The 25,240-nt window shown below is 52.6% G+C and overlaps 1 protein-coding gene and 1 long non-coding RNA gene across 9 annotated transcripts in view; both read right to left on the bottom strand.

Moving 5' to 3' along the window:
• Nucleotides 1-1,672: 1,672 nt before the first annotated feature.
• LOC111727884 lies at nt 1,673-11,665 on the bottom strand. The gene is made up of 3 exons (XR_002775321.1): nt 10,563-11,665; nt 5,569-5,711; nt 1,673-1,935 (listed from the first exon to the last, which is right to left on the bottom strand). It is a non-coding gene; the product is annotated as an uncharacterized LOC111727884 (long non-coding RNA).
• Nucleotides 11,666-12,849: 1,184 nt separating this feature from the next.
• The window catches only part of CBS (cystathionine-beta-synthase), a 21,108-nt gene continuing 8,717 nt past the window's right edge, over nt 12,850-25,240 (bottom strand). For 2 of the 8 annotated variants that reach the window (XM_012810309.2, XM_012810313.2), the window contains 14 exons: nt 23,972-24,078; nt 22,127-22,261; nt 21,831-21,910; nt 21,596-21,730; nt 21,404-21,473; nt 19,984-20,075; nt 19,085-19,210; nt 18,483-18,567; nt 17,131-17,236; nt 15,793-15,870; nt 15,532-15,666; nt 15,189-15,297; nt 14,015-14,099; nt 13,069-13,461 (listed from right to left, as the gene is read on the bottom strand). In XM_012810309.2, the coding sequence (XP_012665763.1) occupies nt 13,283-13,461; nt 14,015-14,099; nt 15,189-15,297; nt 15,532-15,666; nt 15,793-15,870; nt 17,131-17,236; nt 18,483-18,567; nt 19,085-19,210; nt 19,984-20,075; nt 21,404-21,473; nt 21,596-21,730; nt 21,831-21,910; nt 22,127-22,261; nt 23,972-24,078 (1,522 nt within the window). In that variant the 3' untranslated portion in view covers nt 13,069-13,282. Of the gene's footprint in view, nt 13,512-14,014; nt 14,100-15,188; nt 15,298-15,531; nt 15,667-15,792; nt 15,871-17,130; nt 17,237-18,482; nt 18,568-19,084; nt 19,211-19,983; nt 20,076-21,403; nt 21,474-21,595; nt 21,731-21,830; nt 21,911-22,126; nt 22,262-23,971; nt 24,079-25,240 lie in introns of all 8 variants that reach the window. The other 6 variants (XM_012810311.2, XM_023518099.1, XR_002775315.1 and 3 more) reach the window with 6 other exon arrangements.

The following is a 25,240-nucleotide window of genomic DNA, read 5'->3' on the forward strand; positions in this document are numbered from 1 at the left end:
ACCCTCTGCCTCTTTGGCTTCCTGTTCTTTCGTGCAAATTAGTGGAAACATTCACAGAATGTGGACTTGTGGATTGGTCACTGTTTCTTCCTGTTAGAAATTATGTTCGCTGGAGCCGTAGACGGTGTGTCTATGCATGCTACCAAGCCAGGCGCGGTGGCTGACCGTGTGGTCCCAGCTACGGGGTAGGCCGGTGGTGCGACGCTCACTTGAGCCCAGGAGTTGGAGGCTTCAGTGAGCTGTGATTGCTCTTGAGAGCTGCCACTGATCCATCCCAGGTGACATGCACGACGCTGTCTGGAGACTTAGGTGGTAGCAGGGTGCTCCGGCTGGAGAGTTGACCATCCATGCTGAATGGCGCACATGATTCTCACAGCTGAAACCCGTTCCTTAAGCTCTAAGTTCTTAGGTAACTAAATTCAGAGAAGTAGGGCAGAGGTTTAAAGGGAAGGCACTGCTGCCATAGCCTGAGTTTCCTTTACGTTCTCCATGAATCACTAAGGCGCTTTTAGGTCACTTTTGCACGGTGCTGGTCAGTTAAGGAGACAGCCGCCCGGCATGTTTGTTGTCAGTTCGTCCCTTCCAGGCCCCGTTTTCCAGCCTTCTCACAGTGGAGAGACTACAAAGTGGGTCCCCTGTCAGATTCCATTTCAGATGACCAGAGTCTAGCCCCACTCTGTTCTTGGTGGGTCTTCCTTTTGAAGGGTCCTTCTGAGTGGGTTTTGAGACCGAAACTGAGCATGTCATTGTGTGTCCCAGCAAGCTCCGAGGGGGACGAGCGTGGTGTGCTGTGTTTCAGCTTCAGGTGATGAGATAAGTTGAATGCCAAGTATGCAGAGAAAACCTCCCAGCAGAGGATTCCAGGCATGCTTTCTGTGTGACCTGTTGAACGGTCACGTCGGCGACGGAGCACTTTCTGGACTCGGGGGCAGCACACCCATAGGCGCTGCTCACCAGAGTGGCCGACTCTGGCAGTTAGAGACAGAAGGAATTCAGCAAGCTTCCTTGGTTCTAGTTATGTTCGGTCTTTGAAACTGACAATCTTTAAAATGTGAATACTGTAACAATATGTTTTCTTGGATTGTTGTCTTTAAAAAGGATTTTTGTGAAGCAATTGATTTATCAAATCAAAACAATTAAAAACAGAAACATGCTTTATGGATGTTTTATTTTATAAAGCTCATGTAACCAAAAGCAGCTTTTCCACTTTATGTAAAACATGCAAACTGTCTCCATGTTTTGCGGGGCCCTGTAGGGTTTGTAACAACCCCTCCCTGCACATTTAAGAAATGAAGGGGCCGGGCACGGTGGCTCACGCCTGTAATCCCAGCACTCTAGGAGGCCAAGGCGGGTGGATTGCTTGAGCTCAGGAGTTCGAGATCAGCCTGAGCAAAAGTGAGACGCTGTCTCTACTAAAAATAGAAAAACTGAGGCAAGAGGATCGCTTGAGCCCAAGTTTGAGGTTGCTGTGAGCTGTGACGCCACAGCACTCTACCCAGGGCAACAACTTGAGACTCTGTCTCAAAAAAAAAAAAAAAAAAAGAGGAAAGATCGCACTGTACTGGAACAGTCAGATCACGGACATTTTCAGGAATCTTTTCTTAAATGGCTTCATTTCATCATTTGGCCGGGGGGGGGGGTAGGTTTCTTTTTTTATTGTAGTTTTCATAAATCTAATTATTCTGACAGTAACAAGAAAATGATTCATGAGTAGGGTAACATGTTACCTCTCACAGTTTATTTATACAGCATCATAAAATCTCGTGGTGAGGCAGGTGCTGGTTGCATTTGGAGGGTGTGAGGCCGTCGCCGAGGGTGTCCTCCCTCTGTGTGCTGGGTCTCCTGGCAGCTGCTCCAGCTCAGAGGCTGGTCAGTCAGCACATGCAAGTACTTTTAAAAAGTGCACCTGTCTTCTCCTGGCTGCAAGGGTTTCATCTGTGGAAAGGAAAGATTTGACTTACAAGGTTGATTCTATCTGTGAAATCATGTTTATAACCAGATTCTATCTAGAGCAGTGGTTCTCAACCTTCCTGATGCCGCAGCCCTTTCATACAGTTCCTGGGGGTCACGACCCACAGGGTGAGAACTGCTGATCTAGAGGAAGATGAGGGAATGAATAGTGGTCTAGCAAATCCCTAAACAGGAACTATATTTGGATTAAATACCTAGTGATTCACACTTTGTTGAATTATGCAAATGTCATAGATGATGTATACTATACTGTGCTTACCTCACAGGCCATTCTATATACTCTAAGGAGAAATTCTTTGTTTTTTACTTAAGACAGAGTCTCACTATATTGCCCTTAATAGAGTGCTATGGCATCACAGCTCGCAGCAACCTCAAAGTCCTGGGCTCAAGCGATTCTCTTGCCTCAGCCTCGCTAGTAGCAAGACTACAGGCGCCTGCCACAAGGCCCAGCTATGTTTTTTTGTTTGTTTGTTTGTTTAGCAGGCCCAGGCCGGGCTCTAATCTACCAGTCCTGGAGTGTGTGGCCAGCGTTCTACCCACTGGGCCATGGCACCCCCTTCTAAGGAGAAATTCTTTTTTTTCTTTTTTTTTGAGACAGTTTCACTATGTCACCCTCAGTAGAGCGCTGTGGCAACTTGGGCTTAAGCGATTCTCTTGCCTCAGCCTTCCAAGTAGCTGAACTACAGGCACCCACCACAAGACCCAGCTATTTTTTATTGTAGTTGTCACCGTTGTTCAGCTGGCCTGGGTCAGGCTTGAACCCTCCAGCCTCAGGGTATGTGGCTGGTGCTGTAACCATTGTGCTATGGGCGCTGAGCCAGGAGAAATTCTTAGTACAAATTATTTTTGCCCATGTATAATTAGATCTTTTTACCTTCACTAAGACCTTAAATCTCCATACTATTTTTTTGGCAAGTAAATACCCTTGGAAGAACATAATTGTGGGTTTTTTGGGGGAGGGCATTAACTGTGTGCCACAATTGATCCTTTAACGTAGGTTTAGGCACAGGTGCCCACTACGCGTATACTGTAGTTACACACTAGGGCAGAACCTTCTTAACGAGAGGGTTTTCCGCACATCTTTTCAAGATGCTAAGTTGGTGGGGACAATGACATAATTGTGTTTTAACTAAAATTTGCAAGACTGTGAGCCCACATAACTGAAAACAGTGAGTGGTGGCCCCACAGGTGGCTCCGGGGCCCATGGGCTGCTTCCCCTAAACTCGTGTCACCATCACTTGGCCCGGGTCTGGCCTCTGCGGGACGGTCCCTCACCAGGGCCCCTCCAGGTCTAACTTTTGTTGTCTATAACGCACTAGTCAGTGTTGTTATTGGACATTTGTAAGTATTTTATATAAAAATGATAATTTGAAGATATTGACTAGGTATTTTCATTCTTTTTGTTATTAATTGAATGCATCTAAGACTTCGTCCCTGTGAAAACCACTAATGGCTTAATAAAGTCAGAAATTCTTTTATTCCAGCATGTTTAAAAGGAACATTTTGATGATTTTGGTTGCTTAGATATTTTTACAAAATGGCTTATAGAAAAATCACATATATTTTAAATATTTTGGTTTATATTAATTGTTTTCTTCTTTTTTTGAGACACAGAGTCTCTGTTTGCTCTGTCTCACTTAAGACCCCAAAGTGCAGTGGCCTCAGCCCAGCTCACAGCAGCCTCAAACTCCTGGTCTCCAGTGATACTCCAGTCTCAGCCTCCTGAGTAGCTGGGACAATAGTCAACTTGCCATCACACCAGCTCATCTTGTTTTTTAATTTCAGATTAATATGAGGGCACAAATGGTGAGGCTACAAGTGTGTTTCTGTTTGTGTTAGATAAAGTCCCTGTTGTAGTTGTGTCCTGCACGCAGGAGGTGTGCCCTGGACCCTTACATTGTGCCCATTAGGTGGGAGCTCGCCCACCCTCCTCCCCCAGCTTGAATTAAGTTGAGTTTTTCTGTCATGTGGGTGTTAGTTCGTCCACTGGATTTATGTTAGCACTGAGTACACTGGATACTTGCTCTGCATTCTGGAGATACTTTACTAAAAAGTATTCTTCAACTCCATCCAGGTTAATATAATAGATGTAAAATGTCTGTCTTTTTATGGCTGAATAGTTTTCCATGGTATGCATATACCACAGTTTATTAATCCCTTTCTGGGTTGATGGGCATTTGGGTTGTTTCCACATCTTGGCAATTGTAAATTGAGCTCTGATAAATAATCTAGTACATATATCTTTATGATAAAATGATTTGTTTTTCTTCTGGGTAGATGCCTAGCAATGGGATTGTGAGATCATCAAATGGAAGGTCTATTTTGAATTCTTTGAGGATTCTCCATACTTCCAAAGAGGCTGTATTAGTTTGCAACCTGCTAATGTTTCTTTTTTTTTTTTAGATAGAATCTCACTTTATCGCCCTGGGTAGACTACTGCAATGTCATAGCTCACAGTAATCTCTAACTCCTAGGCTCAAGTGATCTTTCTGCTTCAGCCTCCCAAGGAGCTAGCTGGGACTATAGGTGCTGCCACAACACCCAGCTAGTTTTTCTATTTTATTAGAGATAGGGTTCTCTTGCTTGGGCTGGTCTCAAACTCCTGAGTTCAGGCGATCCACCTGACTCAGCCTCCCTGAGTGCTGGGTTTACAGGCCTGAGCCTGGCCAGTTTTCTTACAGTATAATCTTAGTACAGCACTCCACATGAGAAATGAGCTCTCAAAACTCAACTTTGAGTTTGCTGTGAGCTGTGACACCATGGAACTGTATTGAGGGCAACATAGTGAGACTCTGTCTTAAGAAAAAAACAAAGAATTTCTCCTTAGAGTATATAGAATGGCCTGTGAGGTAAGCACAGTATAGTATATATCATCTATGACATCAAGTACCCAGGCCTTAGCTGCAGCGGACAATGGGGGAGGGTGATCAGCACTGGGAGGTTCCATCTCAGGAGTGAATAATGAGAGGAGTCCCTCACAGCCCAGGAGCAGCCCTTGCTGATGGGCACAGCCTCATGTGACTGGTGCCACCTCTACAGCAGAGGGAGCAAGGGGCCCACTTGCCACTTGGCTGATCCCAGCTGGAGCCAAAGAGCTCTGTGGATTCCCCCTGTGGGACACGGCATTTTAAGGTGAGTGGGTGCCGTCCCTTTGTGGGCAGGTGGCAGAGACCAAAACTGGCACCCAATCTTTATTGTTTGCTTTTTCCTTAGGACCAGAGCTCCCGTGCCCTTTTTAGCCGGGCCTCTGGCCTCTTGAATAAAAGCTCCAGGCAATACTGCCAGCTTTCCTTGCAGCTAAGTACAGCCACTTCCCTGAGTTAAGGCCAGTGGACAGAGCAGCCACTTGTGCTAATTACTGTAGGTTGTGCCCAGAGCAAGAGTGTGAAGGAAGGTGGGATCTGAAGGCTGAAACCCAGTCTGAGCTCTCTTCAACCAGGCACGTCCCCTGCACAGGGCAGCGTCCTGTGCCCACTTGGAGAAAAGGCAGTATTAAGCTCATTCACTATTTTTCTAATTTGCACAAAGGCCCTGTTGCTTGCTAAGCTGTGTGTCTTCAGGGCTGCATTTAAAGAAGGCTCCTTTTCTCAGACTCACCCAAAGGCACTTTGTAGGCTGGCAGCCCAATCAGCCACTGGGATCTGCGCAAAACACCCCCACCTCACATAGGCCTTCAGGAAGTGTCCACCAAGGGAGGAGGCCCGCTCACTCTTCTTGGATCTTGAAGTAGAAGTCATGTGCTGAGGATGGAGAATTAACATGTGGAAAGGGCTCAGGTTTCTGCTACTGATGGAGCTGCCACATCAGCCTTGGCCTGCTGGCTTCTGGACTGAGACTCAGTGAGAGAAACTAATGAACAAAGCCACCCTGTCACTGGCAGCAGAACCAGATTGTAACGGATACGGGTTCTCCATGCTCATTAGCACACTAAAGGCCCTGAGAAGTTCTGCGAAAAGAAACCTAACTGCGTTTCAATCCATACTTGGCCAACAACACTGTACAGCTATTCATCTCACAGGAGTCCTTTTGTCCAGAGGAACAGTGTTTACGGCTGACAGCTCCACACACATGGAAATTATTGCTCTAACTAATTATCACATTCCAAAGCATACTTCCTAGAGAACTAAGTGGCTTGAGACGTTCTGAGTTGTTGGGTTCCTGTTTCTTACTAACGGGTGAGAGAGGTAAACATACTGAACTGCCATGAAGTGGATGCCATGAAATCTCAGGCTCAGAGGTTTTCTAAAAAATCTCAGATAACAAGCTTTGGAATCACTCTCTGCAGAGGTTGAATTTAGTCTGGTTATGTAACGATGGGTTGAAGCCCAGACAGTGTGCAGGGCCTGGGAAGCATGTGTGCATGGGCAGGTGTGGTCCGTGAAGTGCGCCCTGAGAGAGGAAGACACACAGGGACCGTGCCGCCAGTGTTACCAGTTACCCAGACGGGCTGCTGGGTGGGGCCCTGACCTGTCTGTTTTGATTCTAAGTACCTGTGAAGCAGACCTCATCTCCATTTGGTGGACGTGGAAATGGAGGCAACTTGCCTAAGAACCCAGATCAGACCGGGTCCACGGCTGAGCGTCCTGCAGAGCTAAGTCCCAGCACCGGGAAGCATGTGTGGGTGGGGCTGCTGTGAGCTAAACTACGTCCTGCAACTAACTCATCTGCTGAAGTCCCAACCCCCAGACCTCAGGCTGTGAGCTAATGTGGAGAGGGAATTTTTACAGAAGTGATAAAGGTTACGTGAGGTCATTAGGGTGGCCCTAACCCAGGGACTGGTATCCTCAGAGAAGGGTCATTTGGACATGGGGATGGGCGCCACATGGCCCTGAAAGTGGACATCAGGTGATGCTTCTACAATCCAGGAACAGACATGGCCAGCAGACCCCCAGGAGTCGGGAGAGACTTAGAATAGATTCAGGGTCTTGGCCTCAGGGGAAACTGGGAAACTTAATAAAGGTGTTGGGACTTTTAGTTATTTCACGCCTTGAGAGGAGTGTGGCTTTGTGGCAGAAGTCACACCATGCAGCTGCAGCTTCTGCTTCTCTGCTTACGGTCAAATCTCTTCCTCAATCCTCTGTAGATGATTAGGGAGTCTGAAAGGTGCCAGAGATAAGACCTCTGAAGACCCTTACCCTGCTTATGGGAAGTTAAACTGGTCCTCCTGTGAATGCAGCTGTGACTTGTACCAGCCTGGAAGTGCCACACCCCTGTTAAACTCGCTGTCTCTGCTGATAGAGTGAAACCTCAACTCCCCCACTCCGGAATGCTGATCCATTCTTTTGGCATCTATAGTTCCTGGATGACCACCCTCAAGTTTTGTGCTGGAATAAACTCTATACTTCATTATATATTTTGAATCTCATCATTTAAGGTTGACAGAACCATCACACCTTGGTTTTGTGCTTCTGGCCTCCAAAACTGTTGAAGAGAATAAATTCCTGTTGTTACAGCCACCCAATCTGGGTACTTTTTACAGTAGCCTCAGTGAAATAATATGGGGGGCAATCTCGCAGCTGTCGCTGGGAAAACTGAAGACAAAATGTGACTGCGTTGGGGGCTCTCCTGGATAATCCAGCAGAAGCTCCTGTCTCAAGATCCTTAACTTGATCACATCTGCCCAGGACTTTTTATAAAGGTCACAATCATGGGTCTCAGGGATCAGGATCTGATACCTTTGCAGGAGTGGAGAGACATTATGTGGCTTACCACAGTTTTATTAAAAATACATTTTTAGGCCAGGTATGGTGGCTCAATCCTGTAATCTCAGCCCTCTGGGAGGCTGAGGCAGGAGGATCCCTTGAGCTCAGGAATTTGAGACCAGCCTGAGCAAGACCCTATCTCTATTAAAATAAAAAAATTAGCCTGGCTTGCACCAAAGGTGGCGGGTTCGAACCTGGCCTAGGCCAGTTAAACAACAATGACAACTGCAACCAAAAAATAGCCAGGTGTTGTGGCCAGTGCCTGTAGTTCCAGCTACTTGGGAGGCTGAGGCAAGAGAATCACTTAAGCCCAAAAGTCTAAGGTTGCTGTGAGCTATGATACCATGGCACTCTACCAAGTACGACATAGCCAGACTCTGTTTCAAAAAAAAAAAAAAATTAGCCCGGCATTCATAGTGGGCACCCGTAGTCCCAGCTACCTGGGAAGTTGAGGCAAGAGGATCACTTGAACCCAGGGGTTTGAGGTTATAGTGAACAATAGTGATACCCTTGTACTCAACCCACAGCAACAGAGACTCTGTCTCAAAAAAACGCTTAAAAATTCTCACCCTTAGCTAAATCATGTAGTAAAGTTAATCCAAGGGCCACACACTGGATTGATGCAGCCCTGATGCCCTCCACTGGGGCGACGCTGGCTTTCACAGGGACACTGCCTGACACCGCCCACGGGAGGCGGCCAGGGGAACACTGAGGGGGCTGCGCATGACCCCACAGGTGCCTCCCTGCCAGCAGCACACCTGGTAAGGGCCTCACTCTCAGAGACAAAGAATGGCCAAGCAACCAAATGCTTCCAAAAGATACCTTCCGCTACCACCAGGGATGCTATGAACTGGCAGCAGGATGCTGAGGGGGAAGACACCAGCAGGATGCTGAGGGGGAGACGCCAGCAGGATGCTGAGGGGAAGACGCCAGCAGGATGCTGAGGGGAAGACGCCAGCAGGCAGTGACAGGCTCTGTCTGAAGGGCTGGAAGAGAGGTGGTAGCACAAGAGATGGGAAGAGGAGGGGGGGATGTGGCAGGTGTGGGCAAGGTAGGATGACGTCGGGGGAGATGGGCAGGGGCAGATGACTGGGGGACAGGATGCGGGCAGCTGCTGAAGCCCAGGCTGACTACTCAGGGCCAGCCCAGCCCAAAAGCTAATGAAGGAACTTGTATTGGAGGCCCACCCCAGAGGCGGCAGCCCTGGCACATGAGGAGTGAGGAGGGCACCTCAGGGCTGCAGGCTTCAGCTCTATCTGCACGTGTGCTGGCTGCCAGTCAGGGATGCAGCCTGTCCAATGGGGGCAGTGGGCTCTCTGTGCAGACCCAGAGGTGGGGACAGAGGTGGCTCTTAAGCTCCCTGGTGACAGCAGCGTCACTCTCATCGGTTCTCTCCATGGTCCCTAAAGGCCAGGCTACAATAGTCCTGTTACAAATTGCTGAATGTGGCCAGGCGCAGTGGCTCATGCCTGTAATCCTAGCACTCTGGGAGGCCATGGCAGGTGGATAGCCTGAACTCATGGGTTCAAGGCCAGCCTGAGCAAAAAGCCAGACTCTGCTTCTACTAAAAATAGAAAAACTGAGGCAATAGGATCTCTCGCACCCAAGAGTTGAAAGTTGCTGTGAGCTATGATGTCACGGCAGTCTACCCAGGGCAATAGCTTGAGATGGTCTCAAAAAAAAATCACTGTATGTCAGCATTGACTGAGGAGTGGACTGCTGACCTGTCCAGGAGTCTTGTAATTACAGGACTCAGGGGTCACCAGAGTGTGCTGTTTCCAGCCACTCAACTGTTTCATCGGTCAGGTCATTGATTCACAAAAGCCTATTTTTTTTTTTTTTTTTAGAGACAGAGTCTCACTCTGTCACCTTTCATAGAGTGCTGTGGCTTCGCAGCTCACAGCAACCTCCAGTTCTTGGGCTCAAGCGCTTCTCTTGCCTCAGCCTCCTGAATATATGGGACTACAGTTGCCCACCACAACGCCTGGCTATTATTTTGTTGCAGTTTGGCCGGGGCCGGGTTCGAACCTGCCACCTTGGTATATGGGGCTGGCGCCCTATTCACTGAGCCACAGGCACCGCCCACAAAAGCCTAATAATTGACTACTAAGATTATCAAAACACACTAAGTTATTTCCACTCCCTTTTCCATAAACTGGGATTTACCAGCTTCACGTAGAAAGGCTGTTCTCTATCAAAGTTATACAGAAATCAGGTCAGGCTGGTGCAGGTGCTGGGGCAGCTGTCCCCCCTCCCAGCCAGGTCAAGGTGTCTGGTGCTCCTCTCAACCTGTCTGTGTTGCTTCCTACTTGCTTTGGGTGTAGATGTCATCCACCAACACCCCTCCCTGGAGAAGGAAGACCCGGCTCACTAGCAGGGACGCCGCGCCTCTCTTCTGTGTCCTTCCCTCTGTACTGCTGTGCCCCTCCACCAGCACGCAGCTCCCCGTTTTCTCCTGGCCCTGATGTCCTGGTTTCCTTCCCTCCCTTAGTGCGTCATTCCTGGTGTCTCCATCCTTCTATTGCGATGTATGCTGCTGGGCCCCCTGTCACCCCAGATCCCCCTCACCTCGCCCTGAGGATACCTCCCATGGTGCGCCTGTGGGGAAGCCCGTTCCCTCTCTTTGCCTCCCTCATTCTGGTGGAGTGCATTCCTGGACAGGCTGAAGCTCCTGTCTCCTGTGCCTGCACCTGGACCCCTCGAGTGCCCGACCCTCGCCGTGAGCGGGATGCCTCTCCCAGCCCAGGCCTTCCCTGTGAGCTGGGACACCCCCACCCCCACCCCCGGAGGTGCTTAGGGTCTGCGTGTCCTGAGTAACCTCACATTTCATGCTATTTGCCGTGTGGCTCTTTCTCCATCATCACCCCAGGCACTGGGTGGGCCTCTCACCCTGCAAAGTCATGCCTTTCTGTTCCCGGGCAGCTCCGTGGATTATTTCACTTGGCGATACCCTTCCCAGTTTTCTCTTTTCTTTTTGGAACTCTTATTAGTTTCACATGGGAATCTAAGATGCTTGAAGAATTCCACACATACGAAACATGAAGACATCAGGACACATTATTTCCTGAACAATCTGCAACAGAATAAAGACTCACACTGTCAATTCCAAAACTTGCCATGAAGCTACAGCCATCAAGGTGGTGCGGTGCTAGCCCTCTGGCCGTACTAGCTGAAAAGACAGACGCATGGACAGAATTGAGAGTCTAGCAGTGAGCCCTCGTGTCTGTGTCCAGTAGAATTTTGACAACATTGCCAGGCCATCCCATGGAGAGAGGACAGTTTCTTCCACAAAAAATGACAAGACCAATGGCTCTCACACACAAAAGGATGGCAAATGCCCACATTACACCACCCACAAAAATTAACTCAAAACAATCAATGAAGCTAAATCCATGAAACTCTCAGAAGAAAATTTTCATGACTTTGCATTTGGCCACAGATATGACCACAAAAGATGCAACAGAGAAAAAATAGGCAGATTTCAACTTCACCAAAGTGGGAACGTGGATGCACCAAAGAGCTAAGAAAGTAAAAAGATAATCTACAGAATGGGAGAGAATATCGCAAATCATGTAAGAGTTCAGGATATAATGAAAACTCCTACAGCTCAACAAAAATGACAACCCAATTTAAAAACGTGTCATGGTCTTTTCCTACACAGAGAACAAGCAAGCAGATGAAAATCTCCCAAAAAACCGTGAGATACCACCTCACGTGTGCCAGCGCGGCCACAGCAATAATTTCAAAAAGGGAAAATAACAAGTGTCAGGAAGGACGTGGGTCACCACAGAATCACCCTGCCATGGCCCCCTGCGGACACGCCCAGGCAAAATGGAAGGTGTTCAGACGACGTGTCCGCCAATGTTCACGGTGAGCGGTAGCTGAAAGACGGAGGGAACCCAAATGTCCACCCATGGGCTCGGCGCCTGTGGCTCAAGCGGCTAAGGAGCCAGCCACATACACCAGAGCTGGTGGGTTCGAATCCAGCCCAGGCCTGCCAAACGACGACAACTGCAACAACAACAAAAATAGCCAGGCGTTGTGGTGGGCACCTGTAGTCTCAGTTACTTGGGAGGCTGAGGCAAGAGAATCGCTTAAGCTTAATTAAGTTGGAGGTTGCTGTGAGCTATGATGCCATAGCACTCTACCCAGGGTGACAGCTTGAGGCTCTATCTCAAAAAAAACAAAAACCAACAACATCCATCAATGGATAAATAAAATGTGATTTCTCCAACAATAGAATATTAATCAGCCACAAAAAGGAATGAAGTTCATGCTATAACAGATGGACTTTAAAAACATCACACAAAATGGACTAAGCTGGACACACAAGCCTACACTCTGCAATTCCATCTCTATGAAAAGTCTAGGAAGGTAACACCAGAGACAGAAAGCAGATCACAGGCTGCTGGGGACACAGGGAGGAGGTGGGGAGTGACTGCTTCACAGCCTGTGGGGTGGGGGTGGGGTGAGGAGGTTTTGAGACTTGATGGAGGTGGTGGCCATACAGCTCTCAGAAAGTACTAAATGCCACTGAACTGTTCACTTTAAAATTATTAATTTAAGGTTATTGATTTGTATAACATTTCAGTTATGTGAATCCCACCTCAATTTAAAAAACCCCGAACACGCAAGCTGCTCCATTCATCTCAGCCCTGAGTGGGCCACCCTGCCCGAGAGAGTGGACACTGAACTAACTGACCCGGGCTCCCCCATTCTGGACTCTTCTCTGGTAAAGACACTTTGCTTTCACTCCATTCTGCTCCAGCTGGGCTACTGTTCATTCCACCTGGCAACTCCTCTTCCCACATCTTATTGATGAAGCATCTTTTATTCTTTTTTAACTTTTTAAAATTTTTATATATGTATATGTGTGTGTATATATGTATATATTTTTTTGAGACAGAGTCTTGCTATGTCACCCTCAGTAGAGTGCCGTGGTGTCCCAGCTCACAGTAACCCCCAACTCTTGGGCTTACGTGATTCTCTTGTCCCAGCTTCCCGAGTAGCTGGGACTACAGGCACCTGACACAACACCCGGCTATTTTTTTGTTGTAGTTGTCGTTGTTTAGCAGGCCCAGGCCGGGTTCAAACCCACCAGTCCCGGGTGTATGTGGCCGGCGCCCTAGCTGCTGAGCTACAGGCACTGAGCCTGATGAAACATCTTAGGAGGTCGTCACATTAGAGAAGGATACATTTAATTTGAGACACCATAAACACTCACTGAGGGCGAGAGTGTCAGTGGGGTTGGGCCTGGGGGTCCCACCCACTCCTCCATGCCCGTCTGGGGTAAGCAGTGCCCAGCCTCGGTAGTTAATCGCACATTTGCCGAGTGTTTACAAAAGCAAAGGCTAATGCTCCAAGCAGGGAGAGTGAGGGGAGGCAGAGCACCCGGCCATCCTCACTCACTGCCGGTGTCGCTCCCGGGTGGCCACAAAGTTCAGCAAGTCAATGGCAGTGACGACCCCGAACACCGTGTACCGTGGGCTGGACTTGCTGTTGCTGTGGTCTGCCGAGGAGAAAACAGGGCCTCAGGTATACAGGTGCGGGGGTTCTGAGCCTGAGCCGCTGCCCAGCCCCTTGCTGGAGCCGCCAGGGAGCCCAGGGTGTTACCTAAGGAAGCCCAGAAACCCAGGCCATCCCCTCCACCACGCTGCCGGGGCAGGGCTGCAGCTGGCTGGCAGAACAGGCCGCAGGTAACACGGTGCCCAAGAGCCACCTCCAAGGGCTGGGGTGGACAGGGCGTACATACCTGCAGGCCCCCCACTCCTGACCAGGCCTGGTCCCACTGCAGAGCCAAGGACAGGAGAGGGAATTAAGCTCAGGCTGCCCAAGGTCCTGGAGGGACAGCCCAGCTGAGTGTGCACTACCCAGACTCTGGTCACCATGGCCCCTCCCAGCTCTCCCTGTGGGCCCCGGGCCAGTGCCTGCAATCCCTGACCCAGAACGTGAGAGCCCTCTCCAGGCCTAGAGAGATGCGGTCAGGATGCCTAAACAGCTCTGTGACCAGGAGTGGGCCTACCAAGGCACCACTGCTCAGAGTGTTCAGAGCAGCCCCTCAAAGGCCAAGAGACTGCTGAGCAAATGCAGCCCCGTGGAGGGATGCAGATGTCAAAGGGTGGAGGTTTTCACCTGTTCTAGGTTTTCATGGAGTTGCCCCCTGGGATGCTGGGGGCCCTGGACACCCAGGCACTCTGGGTGCACTCTGGACACACAGCTGAGCATGGCCATCAGCCGGGGCCATGGGGGAGGCTGGGGTAACTGCAGCAGAGTACCACCTGCTACCCAAAGCCCCTCAGGCGGAAGGCGAGGTGGCCCGGCCCCATCAGAGCCCCACTCACACTGAATCTGCTCATGGACCACCAGGGCGAAGTGGTCCATCTCCAGGATATGTGAAAGCTTGCCCAGCGGGTCTGTCAGGCAGATCTGGAAGAGAAGCCTGGTCACTGCTCTGGGGTTGAGCGCTGTGGCCCCAGAGTCCTCTGCCCGCTGGCCCAGGAAAGAAACACAGGACAATGGGAAAGACCCGGCACTGCACAGAGGGAACTTAAGAGGGCAGTAAAAAGACACCTTGATGAGCTCTCAAACTAGGAGGGATTCGGAGGGGCCCTAAGTGTGTACACCACGTGAACCAGTCTGAGCGGGGTCAAGGGCTGCGGTCTCCAACTCTGACACCCCCTCAAAGACAGAGCTCAGTGGCTGCCAGGGCTAGGGGATGAAGAGGAAGCAGGTTTGGGGCAGGGTGGTTATGGCCGCAGCCTATTTCTCTGGGTGATACTGTGATGACCCAGGGATGGTGAGCTCACACCCGAAGGCGCACCAGGACAGGGCCTGTCCCTTCACAGTGTCTTCGTCCCCTCCCCACCACCAGGAGCCCAGCCAGGTCCCAGGGCAAGGGCAGCACTGCAGTGTCCTTGGCTCTTTCAGACCCTGCCAGCTTGGGAATGGAAACAGAAGCTGGTCCTGGGGGATTCTGGGCATGTGTGAGAGGGGCAAAGTCAAATCCTTGCCTGGATTTGGGCTGAACCCCTTAGCCCTTCCAGCATGAAACAGCCAACACCCCCCTTCCCTGAGCATGGGGGCGGTTTCTGTGGACACTCAGGTGCTGCCTGTGGCCACCCTGGAGTCCAGACCAACCATGGAGTCTGACCAGCACAAGTGGCCACGCGGGGACTTCTCTCAGAACACTGTTGTTCTTGTTAGATAATTAAGCTCACTTGATTTTCTTTAATGGAGACACGTGCAGAGAAGCATGAGGGCAGAGTGCCGGGGACCGTGCAGCCTGGCAGGTGCCACTGTGGCTGGGGTGAGGGTCTCTGGGCCACAAGTGACCTCCAGGCATCACCCTCCAAGCTGGTGAGAGCCCCCTCCCCAGACTTTTCCATCAGCAAAGGTGGAGCAGATTCACAGCTTTGCAAGGTGCTGCCAGCTGCAGCATGCTGACTCTGAGTGGGACCTGGAACCTCACACAGGAAGTGTCCTGCCTCAAGGGCCAGGTGGGTGGCCAGCACATACCTGCTTGAATTGCTTGTAGATAACTTTGTGGACCTGGTCTGAGGGCTGCACCTTCCCAGCCAGCAGGGATGACAGCATGTTCCCGAGTGTCACCATGCCCAGGATCACCCTGGGAAAGCATGCAGAAGGGGTCAGTGTCCCAGCCCTGCCTGGGGACAGGACCTCCTGGGGTGGGCCAGTGCTCTGGACTCTGCATGCAAAGGGACCCAGGCGCCTGTCTACTGAGGGCCCATGGCTACCCCACCCAGCAATACTGACACGGAGGAGTGTGGGGTTCAGGCTCCAGTTTTTGGCAGAGCCCAGGGGACAGAGTCTGGCCTAGGTGGTGGCTGCTGGAACTGACCCTGATTCGTCTACCACGGGCGCCTGGTCGAAACCCTTCTCTCGGAGAATCTCAATGGTGTGTTCACAGGTGACTGTTGGCAGCACAGTCAGTGGTGCCGACAGGCTCAGCTCCTGAACCCGGAGGTGCCACCACCTGAGGGCAGAGGGCAGGTTGGGGAGGTCAGGGGACTACCTCCTTCCCGCCTGTCACCAGCTGGGCGTGGGACAGAGCATAGGTGCCCGGTGCCAGAACATGCGCTCCGGCCCAAGATGCACTCACCACGGCCTCTTCACGGTCAGATCTGCCTCCTTCAGGAAGCCCTTCTGCAACATCCACTTGTCACTCAGGAACTTGGACCTGTGGGGACCATGGAGTCACTGAGCCCCATGGTCCCTCCACAGCCTCTGCCCTTGCTGGGGCACACACTGCACCCAGGGGCCTGGCCTGAGAAAGCCCACCCCTCACTGTCAGCAGAGACCCCAAATGGCTGGTTGGAGGTTCCTGGGGGCCAGACTGCAGGAGCCCAATGGGAACTATGGGTCAGGGGTCACCTGGTCAGCAGGCTGCCTGCGCCTGAAGTGGAATGAGTTCAGAACAGAAGGTCCGCAGAGCCTCTGTGCCAGTCCCCACCTGGGGCCCATGTGGCCTCTCCCTGCTCCCCCTGCAGCTGCTCTGGCAGAGAAGCCTATTCCACTTAGAGCCAAAGCGCTGCAGGGACCTTCCGTAGAAAGGCAGGCCCGCGACTGACAGGTGGAGTAGGGAGCAGAGGTGACCCTCCCCTGTCCCAAGGCCACAGGTGTGCACAAGCACCCACATGTCTCCACATCCCCTTGTATAATTCTGGCCTCGCACTCACACAGAGCACACACGTGTGCACGCACAGCAGGCCAGCCAAGCGTGTTGGGAGATGGGTGTTCTGGTGCACTGCTAGGGTGGGCAGAAGCCCTGCTCAGGGCAACTTGGCACAAATCTCCCTGTAGGTGGAGACCCACTGGGGTCCCCCCAGCTTGACTGGCCCCGAGAGCAGAGGTATGCAGCCTGCAGCTCCAGGGCCTTGGAGGAAACCCTGCAGGTACGGGGTTGCGAGGATAAGGCCAAGCACTGCTCAAGGCTGGGTGCCAGTGGCCGGGCAGGAAAGCCAGCCAGTGTCAGTCTAGCAGGGAGGAATTCAGGGGCACAGGATCTGAGCTGCCCAAGAAGGAGCTGGGTCTGTTGGCCTGACATCGGGTCAGGGAATTGGTGGCCATTGTCACAGCAAGTCCTAAGGGGCCACCTGAATCACACTGTGTCAAGCCCATGGCCTCAGACCACCTAAACCCAGCGGGGCTCTCCCCGTGGGGCCACACTCCTCTCTGAGTGTGGGAGAGGCACAGAGCAAGGGAGTGACTGGAGGCAGCACAAGGCCTGTCCCATGTGGACATCAGGGGATACAGATTGGCTGGTCTGTGAGGCCCAGCGACCTCAGAGGAGTGACAGGGCAGATACTGGGGGAACTACCCTGTCATGGGAGCTCTGTGTTAATCTCACATACTGGAGCCACTCTCAGGGGAGGTGCTGGGGTCACGGTGGGTGACAGAAGCAATGGGCAGGGACCCCAGAGGAGGGCATGTCTCTTACATGTAGTTCCGCACTGAGTCGGGCAGGATGACCACGCAGCGCTGACCCTCCTGTAGCTCCCGGGCAGCCTTCACGGCCGCAGCCATTGCACTGCCAGCACTGCCACCTGCCGAGAGGGCCCATCAGTCAGACCCATCAGTGCAAAGTGCAAGGAGGCATGGGTGTGTGCATGTGTGTGCACGTGGGTATGCACAAGGCATGTATGCTGAGTAACCCGCCAGGCTCTGGAGGCTCCGCGGGGCAGCACCAGCAGTGAGCACCTGAGTGCACACACGCACGCTCAGCACCTGAGTGCACACACCCACGCTCAGCACCTGCGTGCACACATGCATGCTCAGACAGGCTTAGCAAGGTCCCTAGGCAACTGTCGGAGCCGCTGCCGCTGGGAGGGAACTGGGCCGAGAGCTGCGAGGACCCCACTTCTCACTGAGTATGAACTTCCCCCTTCATGAGCCCCGGAGCTTTCACACATGCTCAGAGATCCACCACTGAACCCTCATGAGGACACACAAAAGGCCCAGAGCAACAAGGGTTCCATCCACAGCAGGCCTGCGGCCTCACTGCCCACAGCCAGCCCACCAGCCAGGAGCACCCCGGGAGTGCACCGCGCAGGGCACAGAGCCTCCTCCCTGAGATGGTCACCAGGAACCTGCCCTGAAGGCACAGGCTTTGCTACACAGACTGAGAAGACAGACAGTCCACAATGATGGGAACCAAGGCCCCTCCTAATGATGTCACTTTAGAAAATGTTTTCCATCAGGAGGGGTTTGCTTCCAGGCTGAAGTTTGGGGTTCAGCTGTCAGGGGACCAGGCCACACTGAGAACTGGTTTCCTCTCATTTCCCAGGTCCTTGCCCTAAAGTGACACAACCTGGGGGGAGCCACATTTAAATGACCACATATGTTATATTCCCAGGTAAGGTGCAGATGCATGCTGTGTGCTCTCTGAGTCCAGCAAGGTCCAGACAAGCTGCCATCCCCTTTGCTCCCTGTGTGCCTAGTCAGTGGCACTCCTTGGCCAAGCAGCCAGACAGGGATGGAGCTGGGAAGGATGGTGGGTGGGTCTTGGACAGGCTCCACAGAGGACAGAGATAACGAGGGCACCATCCCAGCTCCCCTTGGGCCCTGGAGGACAGAGGGACAGAACATCTCCAGCCTTCCCAGAGTGTTTGGGGCACCCAGTCCCAGCCTTGGACCCTATTGGGAAGGGACCCCCACCGCAGGACATGCTAGTCTTGATTAGACAGTGTCTGTGGCCACGTCCTAGAAACACAATCTGGGAGGTAGCTCACAGTTGCTGCACCTGGGCCTCCAGCTTGCCTGCCTGCAGGTGACCTGGGCAGGCACACTCACCACAGAGCAGCCCTTCCTGTGAGATCAGCATGCGGGCAAAGGTAAAGGCCTCCTCATCGCTGCTCTTGTACCACTTATCCACTACCTGCATCCCCAGAGACAGCCTGTCAGTCTCGAGCACATCTCACCCTGGGCACAGCCGACCCCTCCCTCCCCCGTCCAGGTGGCTGGGACCCCAGGTATGGCCCAGGGACTGGAACTCATATCTGCACATCTGAACCTCTCTGCCCCAAGGGTCCCAGTATGTTTAAAAATGACAAAGCTGCCCTGCCAGCCCGCACTGTACAGCCACATGTCCCTGAAAGATTCCTTTCCCCTCCATTCCCTCTCAGACCAAGGCCACCCATTCCAGCCCATAACAAGAGTTTTCACTGCTCGCCGCCTGGGCTGCCCAGCTGTCTCTCCTTCCACAGAGCCATTTATAAGCCTTTGCATAGAAATGTCAGGGCAGGAACGTGGGCCTCGTGCTGCATTCTGCCTTGTCTCTGCCTTCCAGACCACCACTTACTGCTCTCGCCCCCTTCAGTTCCCAGTCAGTGGGGGGACTAGCTAAGAGGCTGTAGTGGTGCCACTGTGCAGGGGGAGCCCTGGCCCCAACCTACTGTCCTGTCCAGCACTGTGGGGATGAAGTCGTAGCCAATGCCTTCCACCTCGTAGGCCGTCACCTCTGTCTGGTTCAGCTCCTCTGGCTCCGCAAGGATGGATCCTTCGGGGTCCACGCCAATGATCTGCAAACCAGGCAGCTCAGGGCTCAAGTCCAGCAAAGTCGCACCTGGACACTCCATTACTGCAGCGGCTAATACAGCTGCAACCAGGTGCTTGTTCAGACCTCTGGTGGGAAGCAGGTCTGTCCTGGGCCTCGGAGCAGGAACCCAGGCCCCAAGCATTTGAGTGTGACAACCTCATCTGAGCTAAACGGGCAGTGCAGGACACTCAAAAGTGAAGGCAGGTACCAGGAGGATGTGACCTCCTAAGGGGCTTCTCTGATTAGGGCCCCAGGGCAGCCCACACAGATGCCAGTGTGGGGGCGGCTGGAGTCTTTGGGGATGATGGGCAATGCTGGGCACAGACCTCTTTTTGGGAGGCAGGCAATACAGTCACAATGCAGACATACTCTCAGCCTGGCCAACCGGTATTTCTGGGAGCCCCTCCTCACACCTGCTCTTTACCCGTAATCCAAGACCCTACCCCGACTCTTGCAAACCCCAGAGAGCTCAGAGCTGCCAGTTGATGACAGAGGACAGATGGAACCTCAGCCCTCCTGAACACTGGGCAAGGACAGCACATCCAGAGCAGCTCTTGCCAGTCTTGACTGCCAGGCTGCCCTATCTGCAGCACTGTCACCCCAGACACCTTGGCAGTGCAGACATGCGCCATAAAAGGTGGCGATGGCTTTCCCGAGAGCTCCCGTCTAAAGCAATGAGGCTGCTCCGTGCGCCGAGGCCTCAGAGGCTGCCGGCAATGCCCCCGTCCCCCTCTCCTGCCCTCCTGTGCCACTCACCCTGCAGCTGGGACACTTCTCCTTCAGCTTTCTGGCAATGCCTGTGATGGTGCCACCCGTGCCTGCTGAGGCCACCAACATGTCCAGCTTCCCTGGTGGACAGGACATTCTCAGGTCACAATCTGGCCAGCCCGCCATGCTCATAATAATCAGTCAGAATACACTCAACCCAAAGCAAGGCAGGTGATGGAAAGCTCAAAAGAAAAACTTATTGTCAACTTGGCTCCTATAGCTCAGCGGCTTAGGTGCCAGCCACATACACTAGAGCTGGCGGGTTCGAATCCAGCCTAGGTCCACCAAGCAACAATGACAACTACAACCAGGAAAAAAAAAAAATAGCCAGGCATGGCAGGCGCCTGTAATCCCAGCTACTTGGGAGGCTGAGGCAAGAGAATGGCTTAAGCCCAGGAGTTGGAGGTTGCTGTGAGCTGTGACGTAACAGCACTCTACCCAGGGCAATAGCTTGAGGCTCTGTCTCAAAACACAAAAAAGAAAAACTTATTCTCAAATGGGTGTAGCCTCTCATTATAGTGCTTTATCTGTAAACAGAACTCAGAATCAGGGAGCTGTGTGGTGTGTCCACGTCTTTGTTTGCCCTGGGACACTGGGGCCTTGAAAAACCCACTTGGCTGGATACCCATGGGGGGGTGGGGCACAGGCGGAAGTGGGCTGGACTCTCAATTATGTACTCTTCTAGGCTGTTGGGTTTGGGGTGATGTGAATAAGTAAACTGAATTTTAAAAGGAAATAGAATAAATCCCTCAGGCCTTGGCTCAGAAAGCCTCTGGGTGCTCAGTCTGCTGTGTGGCCAGCCTGGGCATCTGGGGAACAAGCCTAAGCACAGCACACCCAGTGAAGACAGGGCTGTTTCTGCCAGATGAGCAGTTCTCACACATAAAATGCCTGGACTTTCCCACCTACTGCCTGCTCACAGATCGAGCTGCACCTGGGCCAATGCCAATAGCAGGTTCCCACAGGCAGCCACAGTGCCAGCCTCCCAGTAATTTCTCCCTAAAGGGTCTTTTGGGAAAACATCACCTCCAGAGCCCCTGGGCCCTGGCACTGCACGCGTGGAAAAGGTGCCAAGGAACCTCATGCCTGCACAGGGAGGGAGCCGGTGGCAGACGGCACCACCCCTGGCTCAGGGGATGAATTCAATGCCCAAGTTGGGGCTTGAACAGAGCTGCTGCCATCCAGCAACACAGCTGGCTGGCAGCCCAGCCAGGAGACTGCCGGGTAAACTGCTGCTCTGGCCTGTTTGGCGTCACAGGTAAGGCACAGGCAAAGGCTAAGAGAGCAGAAAGGAGGGGAACTGCTCTAGGGAGCTGCTCTGGAAGGCATTTCACAGAGAGTAGACTTTTAAGTTGGGTTCTGAAGGGTGAATAGGAGGCAGAAACGTGACCAAGACAGGAGTGCGCACCGTCACACTGCTGCAGGATCTCCTCGGCGGTGGTGTCGTAGTGGGCCAGGGGGTTGCTGGCGTTGCGGTACTGCACGGGAGGAGAGCACAGCCTCAGTAACCACCCCCAGTCCCTGACAGAGCCCTAGGAAAAGCCCTACTTAGGCACAAATCTCCGAATGCAAACCTGCTCCCAGCCCCCAGATGCCTCACCTGGTCCAGTATGTGAGAATTGGGGATTTCATTCCGTAGCCGCCACGCCACTCCCACATGTGACTCGGGGGAGTCGAACCTGGCGTTGGTGGGTGTCCTCACGATCTCAGCCCCCAGAGCCCGCAGGACATCCACCTGTACGGAGGAATGGCCTTCACCTTCCAGCCAGGTAGGTCCCACCGTCTGGCCCTTCTCACGCTATCCCTCCCCGGCTGGCCCCGCCCACCCTGCCCACCTTCTCGGCACTCATCTTCTCCGGCATTACAATGATGCAGCGATAGCCCTTCACAGCTGCAGCCAGGGCCAGCCCGATCCCTGAGGGCGCACACAGAGGGTGAGGGCACAGTGTCCTGCGTAGGGTACCAGACCAGGAGGCCCAGGGGAGGGGTTCTGTGGGACTCCAAAACCGCCCAACTGCCCAAAATAGCTGGCTTCTGCCCTCTGGCAAGAGTCAGGAGGGAGCTCAGGGGCAGAAAGCCGAGCACAGGAGAGGCCAGGTGAGCAGCTGCGGCTCAGCCGGCCCAGGCCCACCTGTGTTCCCAGATGTCGGCTCGATGATCGTGTCCCCAGGCTTCAGAACCCCGTCCCGCTCGGCATCCTCCACCATCCGCAGGCTGATGCGGTCCTTCACACTCCCGCCCGCGTTGAAGAATTCACACTTGGCCACTGCGGGGTTGGGGGAGGGGGACCATCACAGGGAAGAAAAGACCCTACCCCAGCTGACTCTGGTCCATAGTGCTCTGGCTCAGTGCCCACCCACCCGCCCTGCAGAAAACCCACGAGAAAGCACCAGGAGCACCCCCTGGCTTGTGGATCAGGAATGCCTCTCTCCCCCTCAGAGTTCCAGGAGCAACAAGCTTAGACTTGAGTCCTACACACTCCTAGCCCAGCCATGCTGCTGCCCTGCCGGACTAGTCCAACCTTCTAAAGCCACTGCCCTCTGATGGGGACCCACAAACCCTCCAGGACAGCTCACACGCCCCTCCCCCTGCAAGGAACCCCTGGCCCACACCCAGTCAAGCCAGTCTTCTTTCTCCCCAGCTCTGAAAAACGCTGAGTTTTTAAAAAGCTGGACACTGGGGTACACCAAATATAATTTGATTTGAAGGACCCAGGACCAGTCTATGGAACCCACAAAATTCTGAAAGCCACCATCAGACAGACTCACCCCAAAGCCTAGGCAGAAGTGTCTTGTGTGGTGGAGGTGGGAAGGAAAAGCTGCATCCTAGGACCCCCGTGCTCTGCACTGTGCACTGCGTAGTCAGCTCCCTGGCTAGGGAGCCCGTGGAAGCTCCCTGGCTAGGGAGCCCCTGGATGCTCCCTGGCTAGGGAGACCCTGGAAGCTCCCTGGCTAGGGAGACCCTGGAAGCTCCCTGGAAGCCCGTGGAAGCTGGCTCAGAAGCAGGAATCAGAGCTGACCAGCTGCTGGCCTTGCCCAAGCCATGTAACCAATCTGAGCCTTGGTTTGTCCATAAAATGGGCTTATTGAAACCTACTCCAAAGGCCAAATTCAAAGTCATGTGTGGAGCATGGTCAGCACAGGCTCACACCTGCTGGGTGCAGGTCAATGTGCTCTATTATCTGTCAGACAGGTGGGCACAGAGCAGGCCCTCTTGGGCCTTGGGGACATCCATGAAGGGGACTATTTGTTTACTTTATTTAGAGATTTCCTTCTCCAGAGAGGAAGAGGGGGACCAGGGTCCCCAAGAGTTCCCAGTGCGCCCACCTCCTACTTCAAGCCTCCACCTCCACCCGCCATGTCCTGACTGCAGTGGCATCTCTCCTTTGTTAAACAGGCATCTCAGAATAAAAATGTCCAAGGAGCTGATTCTCTGCCCCTTCCCTGTTCTAGGCTTCTCTCCCCACTCCCCCAGGGCCTTGGCACCTGCAGTCTCCCTGTGAGGCTGACCAAGTCTACCTGGGTCCTCTGCTCTCAATGATCGTGAACTCCCTCCACCCTCTTATCTGTGCACAGCTTCCTACAAAAAACCACCTTGACCACAGAGCTCCAGGAGGACCCCGGTAACTCTGTGCTGACCTAGAATGAGGCCAGCACAGACCCTCCAATCCCCATTCTTTGTCTCCTAAATGACTAGCTGAACTGTCAGTCCCACAGCAGTAGCAAAAAGTGACCACCTCGTCCTGTCCAGCTATGACCATACGTGACATGTCCACTCCTTCCAGTAAAAGCTTGAGGGAACCACCACACTCTCATGGTTTCTGCCTTTGACCTCAGTGTGACCTCGGCCACTCATGAGCCACCCACCCACCCCTGTACGGCCTTGTCCAGGGCCTATCCCAGGACCTCCCAGGCCCCAGGCACTACTGAGCCCAGTGCAGGGTAGAGAAAGCCCCTCTCACAAGCCGGGCACTCACGTAGCTCACACTTCAGGCCACAGTTCTTTCCAATCTTGTTGATTCTGACCATGGGGGTGTCTCCAATTTTTTTCAGAATATCTGGCAAGATTTTTGGAGTTTTTGTCCTAAAACAGAGGAGTCCACAAGTATTCAGTCCAAATGCACTATTTTAAACAAATTAAGAATCAAGGGTATTTACACAAATCTGCACACACACCCCTCTAAACCACACACGTGCTTGCACCTAAAAACCTATGAAAACTGCGTAAAGCCTGTAGTTTATAGTATCATGCCAACATCAGTTTCCCATGAAAACAGACTACAGTCACATAAATTATCAGTGGGCAGCTGGCTGAAGGGCACATAGGGCCTCTTAGTTATTTTTGCAACTTCTGGTGACTGTTAAATCATTCCCAATTAAGTCAGATACAATGGCTCAGACCTCTGATTGCAGCACTTTGGAAGGCTGAGGCAGGAGGATCACTTGAGCCCAGGAGGAGTTTGAGGCTAGCTTGGGCAATATAGTGAGACCCCATCACTATAAAAAACAAAAAGTGAAAAAATTAGCTGGACATGGTGGTGCACATCTGTAGTCATGGCTACTTGGGAGGCTGAGGCAGGAGGATCACTTGAGCCTTGGAGTCCAGGGCTACAGTGAGCTATGTTCGTGTCACTGCACTCCAGCCTGGGTGACAAAGCAAGACTCTGTCTCTTGAAAAAAACTGTTTTTCCAAATTATTATTATTACTTTTTGAGACAGAATCTCACTTTGTTGCCCTCAGTAGAGTGCTGTGACATCATAGCTCACAACAATCTCAAACTCTTGGGCTCAATGATCTTTTTGCTTCAGCCTCCTGAGTAGCTGGGACAACAGGCACCTGCCACAATGCCCAGCTATTTTTAGAGACAGGGTCTTATTCTGGCTCAGGCTGGTCTCAAACCTGTGAACTCAGCGCAATCCACCTACCTCAGCCTCCCAGGGTGCTAGGATTACAAACACAAGCCACTGCTCGTGGCTTATTAATTTTAATTAATAATTAATTGCTTATTAATTTTTAATTTGGAAAAACAGTGGCCAGATGAGGTGGCTCTCACCTATAATCCTAGCTGTCTGGGAGGCTGAGGTGGGTGGATTGCCTGAGCTTACAGGTTCAAGACCAGGATGGACAGCAGTGAGACCCTGACTTTAAAACTAGCCAGGGGCTCGGCGCCTATAGCTCAACCGGCTAAGGCGCCAGTCACGTACACCTAAGGTGGCGGGTTCGAATCCAGCCCAGACCCGCCAAA

The sequence above is a fragment of the Otolemur garnettii genome, unplaced genomic scaffold (genome assembly GCF_000181295.1).
Source record: "Otolemur garnettii isolate 467f Iridium unplaced genomic scaffold, OtoGar3 scaffold00128, whole genome shotgun sequence".
NCBI lineage: Eukaryota > Metazoa > Chordata > Mammalia > Primates > Galagidae > Otolemur > Otolemur garnettii.